General features: G+C 38.6%; 1 protein-coding gene across 10 annotated transcripts in view; it reads right to left on the bottom strand.

The window, feature by feature from the left end:
• Positions 1-15,325, bottom strand: part of NAV2 (neuron navigator 2) — a 410,389-nt gene that overhangs the window by 48,419 nt on the left and 346,645 nt on the right. For all 10 annotated transcript variants that reach the window (XM_053286662.1, XM_053286663.1, XM_053286664.1 and 7 more), the window contains 5 exons: positions 12,840-13,028; positions 5,929-5,981; positions 4,799-4,822; positions 2,184-2,258; positions 894-977 (listed from right to left, as the gene is read on the bottom strand). In XM_053286662.1, coding sequence (XP_053142637.1) covers positions 894-977; positions 2,184-2,258; positions 4,799-4,822; positions 5,929-5,981; positions 12,840-13,028 — 425 coding nt within the window. The remainder of the gene's footprint in view (positions 1-893; positions 978-2,183; positions 2,259-4,798; positions 4,823-5,928; positions 5,982-12,839; positions 13,029-15,325) is intronic.

The following is a 15,325-nucleotide window of genomic DNA, read 5'->3' as shown; positions in this document are numbered from 1 at the left end:
AACAACAGGAGAAACAGTCTCATGGAAACTAACAACCAAAAAACCAGCAACTTTCTTATGACGGATATACGACATCCTAGCTCTATATTGCAGTGATTAAATTCGAAACAAGGCATTGGAAATGTGAACGGCACCCTGCTGTCCGCATAGGGACTGCGGTGTCACAACACAGGAAGTGTGGAAGCACACTTCTGAGACACGACGTGACCCCGTTGTAAGGTCTGATCTGGAAAGGCCTTGAGGAATGAGAGCTGGGAATAAAAGCAACTAAACACTAGTCAATTTTTGAGTGCTGATATAAGTGGTCTAATACGTCCTTCTCTCATTTATTTGTTTGTTTAAAATATTTATGCCCCTCCTCTTCAATGCACTATTGTTTGGGAAGGCTCAGGAAGTTGCCTCAGGAAAACAAGTCCATAACCCAGTGGTTATGGATACGAAAACAACATGAATATGTTTATCCACATCCTGATGTTTATAATATTTATAATATTTAGGCTCAAACTATCATACTTTGAACACATTTTACAAAGACCCAGCTCCCTTGAAAAGTTTATAATGCTGGGGAAAGTTGAAGGAAAGAGAAGAGGATGACCAGCAGCAAGGTGGATGGACTCGATTACGACAGCAATAAATGCACCACTGAGAGACCTTAAAGACCAAGTTGAAGACAGACCATCCTGGAGAAAATCTATCTATGTCATTGCTAAGAATCAACACTGACTTGACAGCACTGAATCAATCAATCAATCAAATCCTGATGTTTTACTTTGCTCTGCAGCCTAACTGCAAAGCAGTCGCTTACTGTCAACCTAATTTCAAAAAGTCAATTCAAGAATCCGTCTTTCTGTTGCTTTGATTATGAGTAACATAAAAATGAACTTCAAACTTGCCTTCTGTTCGGCAGTCATGGTAAGGCTTTGCAGTCTAATGGTCATGTTTCCCAGGCTCTGTTCAAACGCTGCCACAAGGTGAGCCTGTAAGTTAAATTACATTACACAATTAACACTATGCGTTTGTAGATTGTTTTCGTTAACTGAAGGTTTTAGAAAAGACTGTATGGGACACAGGATGCAATCCTATGCCATGACAAAGCATGTCTCTGCAAAGGCTAGCACAAATAGCTGAGCTCCAACAAGCTCCAGGATTGGATTGCGAGACTGCACAACCAAGAGGCATGGCTGCAACCAATGGCATGCTGCAATTGCAAAGGCTCGGGGCATCATGAGCTTGTGGTTCCTGGCCATAATGATTGTTTCAACCAGTCACAGCACAGTATCCCATTATTGCCTATTTATTGGGCTGTGTGGTTTGCTGACCTCAAGCATGCTTATTTGTGATAACTGTGCTTCAAATGGCAGTTTTAGAACCAGTTATTCCAAGGGAGGGGAAATTCATCACAGATCTGTTTCCTGTGTCCAGTGGTACAGTACAGCCTAGCAATTCCAGCCACCTTCATTATCAGCACATAGCTGCTTATCCCACATAACTGTTCTCACATTCAAAGTGAAAACAACCAAAAAGAATATAACACTGGGATATGTGGCTCTGACTCCCTTTGGCCATTGTAAAAACAGACCAGGCTGAGTCTGTGAGAAAAACCGCAGAAAACAAAACAAGCTTAGCATCGGCTGCATGTATTGTAGAACTCAAATGTTTATTTAAAAAATACTGGAACGAAGAATTCCTATTTGAAAAGCTGTGCCAAATATTTAAAGTACCAGTGAAGACTCTCAGTTCAAACTAGGGGGAAATGGCATATAAAAGCAGGAAAAGGTTAGTAAATTCTTCTGTGTGGATGAAGTTAAGCTCTCTGCATTATTATTTAGATGGTTGGTGTGAAACCAGCACAGTTGCTATTTGACAACTGTTCCATGGGTTATTAAAAAAATGGTAAGTGGATGTTGATAAAGTTTCAAATTTCAGCAAGCCCCTTAGCAAAATCAACACTCTAAGTAGTAGTCTCACCAGAGTGGCAAAGAACTGACAAAAAGAGAGTAAAGTTAGTAGGATTCTGACCTATGAAGAGCCATCTGATGCTTTAACAAAGCAGCAAAACAGTCTAAAATGAACTAACCATGGGGAAGTATTTCCATGTATTTCTATTATAGAATTATACCTGAAATTCTTTCTATAATCCAGCTGGCAAATTAGCAGTTTTTCTCTGTCTACAGTATACTCACATTGGCAGACAACTGTGTTGTTAGAGCTGAGACCTTCTCCTGAGATGCATCCAACTCCCTTCTTAACTTGCGGATCTAAATATCATATTTTAAGATATTTTGTTTATAAAAGATGATCTTCATCATTATGAAACTAACACAAATTAAAAATGGAAAAATATAATCCATGTCTTGTATCCAAAGAAAAGTTAGTAACTAAGCATCACTGAAAATCAGTGAGACATAAGTTCCTCTAATTTTAATGAAACTTGCTATATAAATAGCTGCTTCGGAGGTGAAAGCGTGATCTATCTTGTGCACAAAGTGAATGAATAAAAGTTGGCACAGTTATAGTTTGTGTGGAGGTATTGGTGTAAACTGATTAACCAGACTGCTGCTTATGAATGATAAGGTTCACAGCTTGACTCCTGGAGCAGTCTTTGCTTCTAAATTTTTGGATGGCAGCTCTGGCCACAGAGGCGTAACTATAATAAGGCAAGGGGAGACAGTTGCCTGGGGGCCCACTGCTTTGCCCCCCCCCGAGGCAAGTCACATGACTGACTCCCCCAGCCGTGCACCCGCCCGGGCTTCCTTCAGTTGTATTCATCCTCTGAAACTGATTGAGTGTTAAGACCTGGAGTTACAGAACAGTATGTCTTTCTCTAGAACCATTGAATGACTTGCATCATCCACAATTTATAAAACCTTAAAAAAAATAATTTAGGAATTTTACTATGCTTTTTGTTACCACTAATCAGCCTCATTTAAGATTTCTTTACTTCATGAGCTGAGCTTCAGTGAGTGGGGAGACCATTTTAAAATCTTGTCTCTGGGCCCACTCCAACCTTGCTACGCCCCTGTCTGGCCATGAGTACATTTTACCAGTTTCAGTTGATTTGCCAACTGAGCTCCTTTCTGGGTGACAGGAATCTTGCCCCAGTGTTGCAAGGGGACCCTTCAAATGTAAAGCCTTGACGGCAGTTCAAAAAACCCAGAATGTGGTGACGTGATTACTGTCTGGGGTTTTTTTTGCAGGGAGCATATTACATCCATTTTAAAAGAGTTTCACAGGCTTCTAGTCAGTTTTTAGGCTACACTCATCCTGCCATTTGAAATTTAAGGCCCTAAACAGTTTGCATGTAGACTTTGAATCAGAGCCTGGGTGGCATTCAGACCTTTGACACAGCAGTGCAACAATGGCAGAAGCTCCTACAGTGAACAGAAGGAGAGCTGTGCTTCTGCAAGGTGCAGAATGTGGGCACACCTCTCCATTCAGGAAAAATGTATCTGCCAGTGGCATGCGGATAGCCCCAAATCTGGATACCACTCAAAAATATTTTTATTGTTATGGTCTTTCCACAGATCTTGCTACTACACCATAGATTAGACTTGAGGATTAGGGTAAAATCGCTAAATGCAATCCCCATGTACCAAATGGAAAGTTGGTTTGTCATCCTGGCAGCCTGATAAGCTTATTGCCTTTCATTTCAACATGTCCAGAAACTGATAGCAAAGACAGAAAGCAAGACAGAAAAAGACAGAGGCTGGAAAATAAAGAGCCTTACATCCTGACTAATGCTGTATGCGCACAGCCAAAAGATGCACATAGGCAGCAGATGCATTTCTACTTCAGGCATGTGGGCACTTGTGCAATGAGCAAATATGGTTGTAAACCGCTCAGAGACGCAAGTTTTGGGCAGTATAAAATACGTTGATAAATAAATAAACAAACAAATAAATGTCCCTGAGGGCTGACAAACATCAGGAACAGATTTTCTCATTGCACAGAGTGCTTCCAAGGGAAGGGAATTACTCCTCCAAGCATGACAGTGTGTACTGCTGAAGTGAGAACACATACAGTGCATGTGTGCAGCATTGGTCAGGCTGTCAGCCAGAATAAAGCAATGGGTATGAGCTGAAAGAATCTAATTAACATGTAATCGTTAACTGTGGGACTTAGTAATTGTGAGGACTTGGTTAATTAACAATTAATTGTGGGACTCAGGAGCCCTATTCACACATTATGTTCAGCACACATACAATCTGTGTATAGTGCACCTATTTACAAATCTGTATGCACTATAGCTATTCATAGATTTTGTTCAATTATGGTTATGTACAATTCCCATCTGTACCCTACATTTAAGGGGATGTGTATCCAGGTTAACTTTAAAATGAACAGTTATTCACACAAAAACCACATACATTTGTGCAGACACTTTACGTACAAAATAATGTCTGAATAGGGGTAGTATCTGTAGCCGCTGTTTCTAACCCTAGAAACATAAAAGGCCAGTGAGATATGAAGATGGGGCAGAGTCAAGGCCAATGAATAAAAATATTCAAGAACATCTGGGCACGATTCAGTCCACACTCCATGTGTACCACTGGGCACATGGTCACCTCACACATGCACAGCTCACTATATATAGAAAGAAACCCGATGAGTTGGTCGATTATTCAACATGTGGGAGCAACGTGTAGGAGAGCAGGATTTAACAAGAATGGACTTGGTCCTTTCATTTTATGAGCACTGAGAATACTATTTGCTTAGAAATGCAAATATTTCAAAAAGTCTCTATCACTAAAGTTGAAAGCAAGCTTACTAGAATGCAAGAAAATGAATTCCTCCTTACCTCTGACTGACATTTTTCTTCAGGCTGAGGGGGAAAAGGTACAAATATAAAAGGTATATTCAAAACTAAAATAAGCATTTACTTCATTCTTGAACCTGTTGACTCTTAGATGGATACATTCACTTTTTTAAAAAGTCCATTTATATGTAACCTTGACTTGGCCACAAGCTCTCTTGATAATCTCAAATATATGAGCAATAGAATTACCAGAAAGATGTCCCCCTGTTACCCAACCTTCATCTCCCTAGTCAATCATTCTTATTCTTCACAGAATCTCCTATAGCCCAGGCTTGTACAGCTTGTAGCTCACAGCTTACTCATATGTATTGTAGTTTATCAGACAGGTGCGGAAGAAGGCTGCACTACTGTTTTCAGATGACTGACTACCACCAGCTCCAATTTTTTGAGTCATAGGCAATCAGCAAAAACAGAATCTTTTTAAAGCCCAGAATGGGTTGCCAAACATGGCTGGAAGGTTGCAGATGACTGGGTTGGTCACATGTTATGCAGGCCTGATACAGATATTTCCTACTCAATATACTACCCCTTTCTCTGCAATATGCTCTCTATAGTAAATGCATTCAGCTTATTTAGATTAAGTGTTTGAAAAAGCCTAAGCTATCTCATTCAGACCAAATAGGAAATGTGAGATAATTAAGTTTCATATAGAAATGAATGGGACATAATGACACAGCTGAGTATAGAAGTTTGTTTGATTTAAGTGACTGTTACCCTGACTAAGCCAGCAGAAGTGCCAACACTGCAGAAGGCTTCCAGAGTACCACAGCATGGAATGTACAAGGTGGAGCGGCGGAATTTTCATTGATCTCTGCTTGTCTCAGAAGTGCCCTATGCTACCTGAAAATATGTCCCCAATGGCTGTACAACGCGGAGGGACATATTTTTGGATGGTGTCAAGCATTTCTGTGGGAAGCCAAAATAGATGAAAATCACTCCCCTACCTACTGCCAATCCTACATTTGCTGTACTGTGGAGCTAAGAAAACACTTCACAGTACAGGTGCGTCTTCCCAGTATGCTGTCACTGGCTTAGTCAAGATGTCAGCCAGTGTGACTTAAGGGTGCCAATTCTAAACATTAAGATGTACATTTCTATTTTATGACACTCACCGTTGAATAAATAGACGATGTGCTGGAAACCAGAGAGAGAGAGGACCCATGCACTAAAGGGAACATAGAACAAATTGTTCATCTGATTGCTTGTGTATCTAATACAGTAATGACAGCAGATTATTCACTGCAGATGCTGCTAGCGGGTTTAACATTTCATCAGCAGCCTATTAAGAAATTGCATCACCAGTAATAAACATATTTACTCAAAACAAATCTTTGCGGAAGTATCAAGAAGTAAGCTGAAATAAATGGAGGCATTATACAGAACATACCCCAAAATGATCTCAAATAAAGCTTTTAAAAAACCATCATTTGGATGTAAATATTTGCCTGCTTGTTACGTCTCAAACATTACAAAATTATGATAGCGCATGAAAAATGAAACAGAAGATGACGAGAAGCAGACAAAGTAAAGGTTAAACTGACCAGTCCAGTTTCACCATATGGTTGGCCTGAAGCATAAACAGCAAAAGGGAGTTAAAAGGTTTTACAAATAAAAAAGAGTTGAATAGGAAATATTTTGGCATAAACAACATATCAAAAGACTCATTTAATTTTTAAGACATGTAAGAGTAAAAACCTGGAATATATTTTGACAATTTTTCGAGGGGGAAAAGAAGCAAATTTTACAAAAATTAATGGAAAATAAGCAATTCCAACTGGTTTAGTTTGTTTTGTTTTAAAAGAACTACACTTTTAATACTAAGACAAAACTGATGCAATCCTAAACATCTTTCTCTATGTATCTGGTTCTCTCCCACACCTCTTTTTTTGAAAAGCAACTTGAGCATGGGGTGGAGAGGGAGCAGTTATCCAGATCGGGACAGCTGGGAGGGTTAAAAAAATACAAAAAGAACAAAAACACAATTTCCCCCTTTATGGTAATCCTGATGAAATCCACCCCATCTTGGGGGGGGGAACCCTATTTTCTGCGGAGGACACATTTATCATATTGTACAACAAAATCAGCATTATTAATTTTTTAATGTAAGAACAGATAAAGGCCATACTAATTAATGCACCATTCTGTTAGGAAAAGGCCAGTAGATATCACACACGTCCACTTTGATTAGCATAAGCAACTTTTGAAGACTGGTGACTGAATTCAGACAGACTTTGAGGAAAGACAGATCCCAATTTGATGGGTTTATACATGTTTGTGGCAGGCTTTGGGGGTATTTTTGTGTTTTTGATTTGTTCTACCATATTTTTGTCATTTTGCTTTGTTATTTTTTTGTTTATTCTAAGTTACTTATTCTAAGTTTATTCTAAGCAAGAATGGCGGAATATATATATAAATAAATAAAATAAAATGCACTTGTTAGTGCAATATACACTTGTCAAAAGAACAATACTGAAATAGCCCTGCAAAAAAACCCCTACCACAATAGCATTTTACTCTTAATCTGAGAACTTAACTTCATGTTATGGGTACTAGCTGCCACTAACTATGTGCTTCTGGTACAGCATAGCATTCAGTCCCTGCTAACTGGGCAAAGGGGCACTCAAGTGGTGGTTCTCATATGTGTCAGGGAGACAGCAACTAACCCTATCCAAATCCAGCGCAGTAGCCCCCTGTGGCTGTTGCTGGTGTCTACTCTGTTTCTTTTTAGATTGCAAGCCCTTTGGGGCCATTTTCTTAAAACTTAGTTATGTCTACCACAATTATAATAGTTATGTGTTTTCCCAGTTTCTGCAACCAGAAGCCAATTAACTGAAGCAAGGATGAGGAACCACTGAATGTGATGATGACATGCACAACTTGCACTCCCGGGGTGGGTGGGTGTTTGTTGATCTCCCCTTCCCACTGTAGCCAACTGTGGCCCCTGCAAAATATGTCCCCCGAGGGATATATTTTCAGAAGTCAGTGTCTGCTACAGAGGAAAGACAAATCTTGATTAAAATAGCTTCTCCTCTGAAGCATGTGCTGCACATTCAATACATGCGCATCTCATTAGTCCAAATGTCCATCACTAAATCAATCACTGGTCCATCTAACTAGGTATTGCCTACACTGGCTGGCAGCAGCTTAGAATGTTTCACAATGTGATGCTAAGAATGTTATTTGAATTTTTCAAAGCCATGATCCAAACTTTCCTTGTACAATAAGCGCATAAGTTCCACACATGGAGAAGAGGGCAGTGAGAGAAGATTCATCCACAAGCCTAGCATAAGGAGCTGAATTAATGAGTATGCCGTATTTCCCCTTCTCTCTGTCCCTCTCTTGTAGTTTGCTCAATGACAGGCTTCAGATGTTGCCATGGTTATTTTTTCTGTAGTACACTCAACAATCTGCCATGCAGGCTAACTGTGCCAGTAGCAGTAGCAGTTTTGCACACATAACTTGGTGGCCGAACCATGACACACGTTTGTAATATTACATTTCATTGGCCCAATAATGCAATTCACTTTTCCAGTAGCAACTCTGTTGTTTCTTTAAAAGTTATCATTTCAACTTTTTAAATTAACTTTGAAAATTTTGATTTTTCCAACTAATCTTGAAGTGACCTTTTTCAGAAAATAAACGTAATGCCATATAACAGTAGAAAAATGACCCTAACTTAAGCAACTTCTACATTCATAAAATAACCAAAATGCTTACATCACAGAAAATCTGCATACTTTGATGTTGACTCCCATTTGGAAAGTTTATATTTGGTTACACCGCTTTGGTTTTGATATTAATCTTGGCACAGAAAACATTTCTCATACTTCATTCTATATGCCCACAATTTTTTCTTCCATTAAAGTACACTACAATTCTCACTCCATGCAGTTACTAAAAGAAGACAGACTTAAGTGTTATGAATAAAACTAAAAACACAAATTCAGTGTCACTGTATTTTGTGGCAAAGAGTGAAAAACAAAATCAAATTGGCCCATGAATAATTTCATAGATTTAACATGAAATACAATAAACAACTGAAGAAACAACTCAGTCTTAACTTGTGTCATTTAAAATATCAAATGATTTTGTGTTTTTCACTGGCCTCCATAATAATCCTAGTAATAATAATAACAGCAATAATAATGATAATATACTCTGTAAAATAGTACAGACACAGAAATATTAACTGCCTGGAGAACACAGAGTTTGGCTACCTGAACAAAATATTAATTCAAATCAATAAAATATCATGTTTTGTTATAATAGCCAGCTTCTTGATATCATTACTGCTTGAAATAAACCTGAAAACATGATTTTGCAAGTGCCTTAATCAGCCTTCAACAAATTAAATCACTACCTATAATTACAGACCACCACATCTATATCCAGTTAACAGTGGCTGACATGCTGACTTATAAAGTCCATATATAGCAAATGGAGCCCATGCACATTTGCTGTATTCTAGAGTAAAGCAGTGTGAGTCCAGGGAAAGGCATTTTCACCAATCCCTCCTTCTCACCAAAGTACACTGTGACCCCCCCCTCAAAATGTCCCTGTGGGTGATGCAGTCGTCAGGGACATATTTGAGGTGTCACAGAGCCTCCCTCACTCATGAGCATTCATGGAGCTTTACTCTGGAATGCAACAAATGTGTGCATGCTTCCTTTCCTGCAAATACATGTCATAACCCTTCTTCGTCATGAAGCTAGCCACCTATTAAGATCATCTGGGGATGTCCGGTTATGGTTGCCACCAGCTCAATATGGGGGCGATTCAGGAACGGGCCTTCTCTGTGGCTGCCCTGGGGTCACAGAGCATTACTTGCAGGGACTTTGGAATATCCTCCCTGTCAAAATAAGAGCATCACCATCTCAGATTGGAATTAGAAAGACCCTCAAGACACCTGTTTTCTCAGGTTTTTAACTGAAATTAAGTTTAAATTGTTTAATTGTTATTATCCTATTAGATTTTTTAACATTTATTCTGTGAAATTGTTTTAATTGTTTTTACTCTGTTTTATAATTGTTGTTTTAAATTCTGTACACAACCTAGAGATACACATATCAGGCGGTATACAAATTGGATGGATGGATAGATAGATAGATAAAGTTAGAACGTCGGCCAGTATAAGAAAGAAGCCTGATGTCTGTAAAGGAAAGATCTACTTTGTCCAAGATAAAGTTAGGAAGTTGTCTGGAAAGGATCAGGCAAGTAAAAGACAAGTCGTTTTAAAGGCTCTAAAAGGGGCAGAGAATGGGAGAAAAAGCAGATCAGATCAGAATGGGAACCAGTAAGCAAATAAATATGGGAAGTAGTGCATCTATTATTATTATTATTTCTTGTTTACACAGTCAGACAGGTGTGATTGACTGGTTGGTTTTATCCAGACATTGAGTCCTTCCCAAGGACCTGGGATGGCTGAATTTTATTATCAATGTTGATGATGTTATTATAGATTTCGTCACAGAATATAGGCTGTTCCCAGTAAGGTTGCTTTTCGTAATTGGCGGATGGTGATTTCTGTGGCCCCTATGGTGTTGAGGTGCTCTTCAAGTTGTTTTGAAATTGCACCTAGGGCACCAATTATCACTGGGATTATTTTGGTCTTTTTCTGCCACAGCCTTTCAATTGCAATTTGTAGGTCTTGTATTTTGTGATTTTTTCTATTTCTTTTTCTTCTGTTCTGCTATCCCCTGATATTGCTATGTCAATTATTTTAACTTGTTTTTCTTTCTTCTTGACTACAGTTATATCTGGTGTATTGTGTGGCAGATGTTTGTCTGTTTGTAGTCAGAAGTCCCATAATATTTTTGCATCTTCATTTTCGGCAACTTTTTCAGTTTTATGGTTCCACCAATCTTTGGCTGCAGGTAGCTTGTATTTTTTGCAGATGTTCCAGTGTATCATCCCTGCTACCTTGTCATACCTTTGTTTGTAGTCAGTCTGTGCAATCTTTTTACAACAGCTGATTAGGTGATCCACTGTTTAATCTGCTTCTTTGAAAAGGCAACACTTGCTGTTTGTTTGTTGATTTTACGACTTTTGCTCTTATTGCATTTGTTCTTAGTGCCTGTTCTTGTGCAGCCAGTATTAAACCCCCTTTTTCTTTCTTCAAGTTGCCATTCTTAAGCCATTGCCAGGTCTGGGTGATGTCTGATTTTCCACTTATATTGTGCAAATATTGACCATGCAGGGGCTTCTTTTTCCATTTTTCTGCTCGGTTCTTGACTTGTTCTTTCTTGTAGGCCTGCTTTCTTTCATTGGTGTTGAATAGTTTCGCGTTATTGACCATTTGAAGTGCATCTTCTTCACTGTCCTTGATATATTCTTCAAGGCCTCTTTTCTCCTCCTCTACTGTTTGATGGACTTGCAGCATTCCTCTTCCACCTGAGCTGCGAGGGAGGTATAGCCTATCTACATCACTGCGGGGGTGCAGAGCATGATTGATGGCCATGATTTTCCTGTTCTTACGATCTAGCGTCTCTAGCTCTGCCTGGGTCCAGTCTATTATTCCTGCAGTGTATCTGATAACAGGTACAGCCCAGGTGTTTATGGCTTGTATGGTGTTCCCGCCATTGAGTTTGGACTTGAGGATTTTTCTAACTCTCCTGATGTATTCACTTCCCATTTTTCTTTTAACTTCAGTGTGTGCAATGTTATCAGCCTGGAGAATGCCCAAGTATTTGTAATGTTCTTTCTCTTCCAGGTTCTTGATCTTGCTTCCATTGGGCAGTTCTATTCCTTCTGTTTTTATTTCCCCTCTGTTCATTATTAATGCAGCACACTTGTCTAGTCCAAACTCCATTGCTATATTGCTACTGAATATATGGACAGTGTTATAGCAGTGATTCGATTTCTGACTGGGACTTTCCATACAACTTCAGATCGTCCATGTACAGCACATGGTTGATTTTACTTGATGTTTTAGATGTTTGGTATCCGAGGCCTGTTTTGTTTAGTATTTGTTAAAGTGGGGTCATGGCAATTACAAACAACAGAGGGGATAGTGAGTCCCCTTGGAAAATGCCTCTTCTAATGCTTTTTTTTTTTAAAGGGTCCCTGATTGTATTTGCCAGTTTGAAGTTGGTTTCTTTCTTTCTTTTCCTCTCTCTGCAGTTTAAGAAGAAGAAGAAATCCCATGTATGGGATGTATTATTATTTCTTGTTTACACAGTCAGACAGGTGTTATTGACTGGTTTGTTTTATCCAGACATCGAGTCCTTCCCAAGGACCTGGGATGGCTGAATTTTATTGTCAGTTGTTATAGATATCGTTGCAGAATATAGGCTGTTCCCAGTAAAGCTGCTTTTTGTAATTGGCTGATGGTGATTTCTGTGGCCCCTATGGTGTTGAGGTGCTCTTCAAGGTCTTTTGGAACTGCACCCAGGGCGCCAATTACCACTGGGATTACTTTGGTCTTTTTCTGCCACAGCCGTTGTTGTTGTTGTTGTTGTTATTATTATTATATGCAGGTCACAACATTAAACACTGGAAAGGGGGCATTAAGTATTACAAACCTATTTTTTCAGAGGGAAAGGCAGAATTTTTCAGGGTATTCCACTGTAAAAATGTGAACTAGATTTTTGAATAGTCTGAGGGCTAAACTAGGAAAATCTTTAAACACATTATTTGGTCTTCAGTCTTAGCTGTGCAAGACTTTGATCTGAACTGGGACTGTGAAGATGGGGGCAGATTCAACCTTTTGCCCTAAAACTGATATTACAAAACAACAAGAGCCCGCAAGGCCGGTGTGTTCAACGTGATGTTTAAATTGGCCCAAAGGCTGATTAGTATCATATTTTGATTAGGACAAGTAGCATCTGATTTCCTTCCAACGTCCTTTTTTGACCCTTGCTTGCATTCAAAGCCTTACTCTCCACTTAACAAATAACAAACCAATTAACATTAAATGTTTTAAGAACATGTAACACTTTTAAAGAATGTTTGGTGCAATTTCTTCAGCTGATTTGAGGTGGTAACTTTACCGAATGTATGAGAAAAAGAGCTTCAGCTCACTTACCCTCCTCAAAGCCATCCCGGAATGACCCAGAACGGCTCATTGTCCTGCTCTTTTCATCCAGTGACATTGAGCTGTTCCGGAACCGGGTGTCACTGTAAGGATCATACGGGCCATCCGCATTAGAAAGACTGTGCGTCCGCAGCATGGTTGGATTTGACAAGCTCATCTGGGCTGCTGTAGTGGGGCTTGCTAGAAAGCAAGGCAGACACAAAAAATTCACAGATCTACGTATGTGCAGCTACCCTCCCCTTCAAAAAAAAAAAAAAAAAAAGACCATTGCTATAACATTTCTGAAGGACTGTCTACTCCACTATGAACACGCTGAAACCATAAGATCTGGATTGAAGGCCTTGCTCCTGATGCCACCAACAACCAGACTATGATAGATGGTGATTGGAGACAAGGCCTTTTCAGTGGTGATGCCCTGGCTCTGGAATGCTCAGCCCAGGGATGGTTGGGCAAATTTAACCTTAGGAGAAGAACTTCCTGCTTTACAGTTGTATGTTCTATGTTCTACATTTGTTGGTCGATAGAGTCCCACCACCGCCCCACAACTGCTTTTACATTGTTTACTGGCTTTACTGTTTACTGTTATTTTATTGTTGCTGTTTATCATTTTGTTGTTTAGTGTTTTATTGTTAGTTTTCTTAAGTTATTTAATTTGCTTTAAATGGTTTTATAATTATTATTTGGATATCAGGCCTTGGAAGCCTTTTGTTGAAAAGTGGCAAATAAATCTATAACATACAAAAGAAAAATATCAGGCTCTGACATTAGTCCTACCAATTCAGATGGGCTTTTGAGGGTTTGTTTGTTGTTATTCTGTCTCTCACAGCTACAATAAACCTACCATTCCAATTATAGCCTGGTCATTTCTGTGTCAGAGGGCAAACGGACAAAATCAGCAGGGGATCAAATATTTATTTCCCTCACTGTAACTGTGATGGCTGACAATCCAGACTGCTGCTCGTGTGCCAGCCATCATAGTTATGGTGCTTCCTCCTTCGACAAACAGCACCCTAACCATGAGCCAGGGAGGAAGAGTGACAACTTCAGGATGGGACTTCCTCCCTGCTTCTGCTCTTATAAACATGAGCGTCCCAGCTCTCAGTAACATCTGAATAGGACTACTGTTCTCCTCACAAACCATTTCCTAATGTGCTGAAATAAACAAATAGCACACCTGTAATGGAGAGACAGAAATGATGAATTGCTTTTATATCTAAGACTTACAAAGTATCTGTCAGGATAAGCAGAGGCGCGAGAGGGTTTTCCTATACAGTTACTGTCATATGGCAAGTTGTGCAACACAACCCCTCATATGTGCATTGCCCCATACATCACTTTGACTCTTGACTCAAATAAAGATTCATCTCTAGATTTGATTGCCACTCTATACATACTACATGACATTCTGTTGGCTGCTTTTTATTTCCTGATATTCTCTTGAGAGAAAACCAATTCAGCAATTTTTTGGCTTTACGTAGGTACAAGACAGATAAGCAGTTCTTGATCCTTTCCTCATTTGTCACCAAGAGATACCATCTCTGTGTTTGTTTGTTTTAACGAAAAGGCCAAATTTGATTAAATATATTAATGTCCATGCTTCATTTACAACAAAATTATTAACTTTCTAAAAATATGTTTCAGAAAGAATGAAGAACAATTAAAGCTTACAATAAACAATACTTCCATTCCCCACTCCCTAATCCTCCCATTTCATTAAAATTTGATAATTCCCGTAAAGAGGCACAAAACTTGGGAGAAACATAACAACCCACTATTTAGATTAGTCACTGAAGGTCTTAATTTTAAAAAATCAAATACCAGTTTTTCCTATTACTGTATAATTATATTTTGAAGAATTTGTTTGTGCAATATTAATTCATACTTCTAGTTGACCTACAGATACCAAATCTTTCACACACAATCCTGCCACTAAAATTAGCTGAATGCACAACCTTTTACACTGGAATAATCTGGGGGAGAGGTTTAAATATTTTTTAAAATTATTTTTAGAAGAAATTCTGAATATAATCAGCTAAAATTTGCTCATTATATTCAGAATTTCTTCTAAAACAGCTAAAATTTGCTGTTATTCTTCAGATTTTTAACACTCAATAAATCAGACCAGTAATTCAAAAAAAAATCATTATGCCCAAGAGAAGCAGAAGATCTTTGTTTCAAATTTACTATGATTCATTGTAATTATTAAATAATTAAATTAAATGAGTAATGTTTTAAGGTGAAATTCTACAAATGTCAAACCGTTCTTTTACTTCCCTTTTGCAAGCACATTAATTAAAAAAATCTATTACATAATGTAATTTTCTTTATCAGTGTAATTGCACACAAAAAGAAATTTGTCCGGTCAACGATGGGCTACAACTACTAGTATCTAAAATAGTACATAATTATGAGTAAATGTGCAGATCAGTGAATAAAGACAGTGAATAGAATACACACATAAGTGATGATAAATCAAA

The sequence above is a fragment of the Hemicordylus capensis genome, chromosome 1, assembly GCF_027244095.1.
Source record: "Hemicordylus capensis ecotype Gifberg chromosome 1, rHemCap1.1.pri, whole genome shotgun sequence".
Taxonomy (NCBI): Eukaryota; Metazoa; Chordata; class Lepidosauria; order Squamata; family Cordylidae; genus Hemicordylus; species Hemicordylus capensis.
This window is presented reverse-complemented; position numbering and strand designations above follow the sequence as displayed.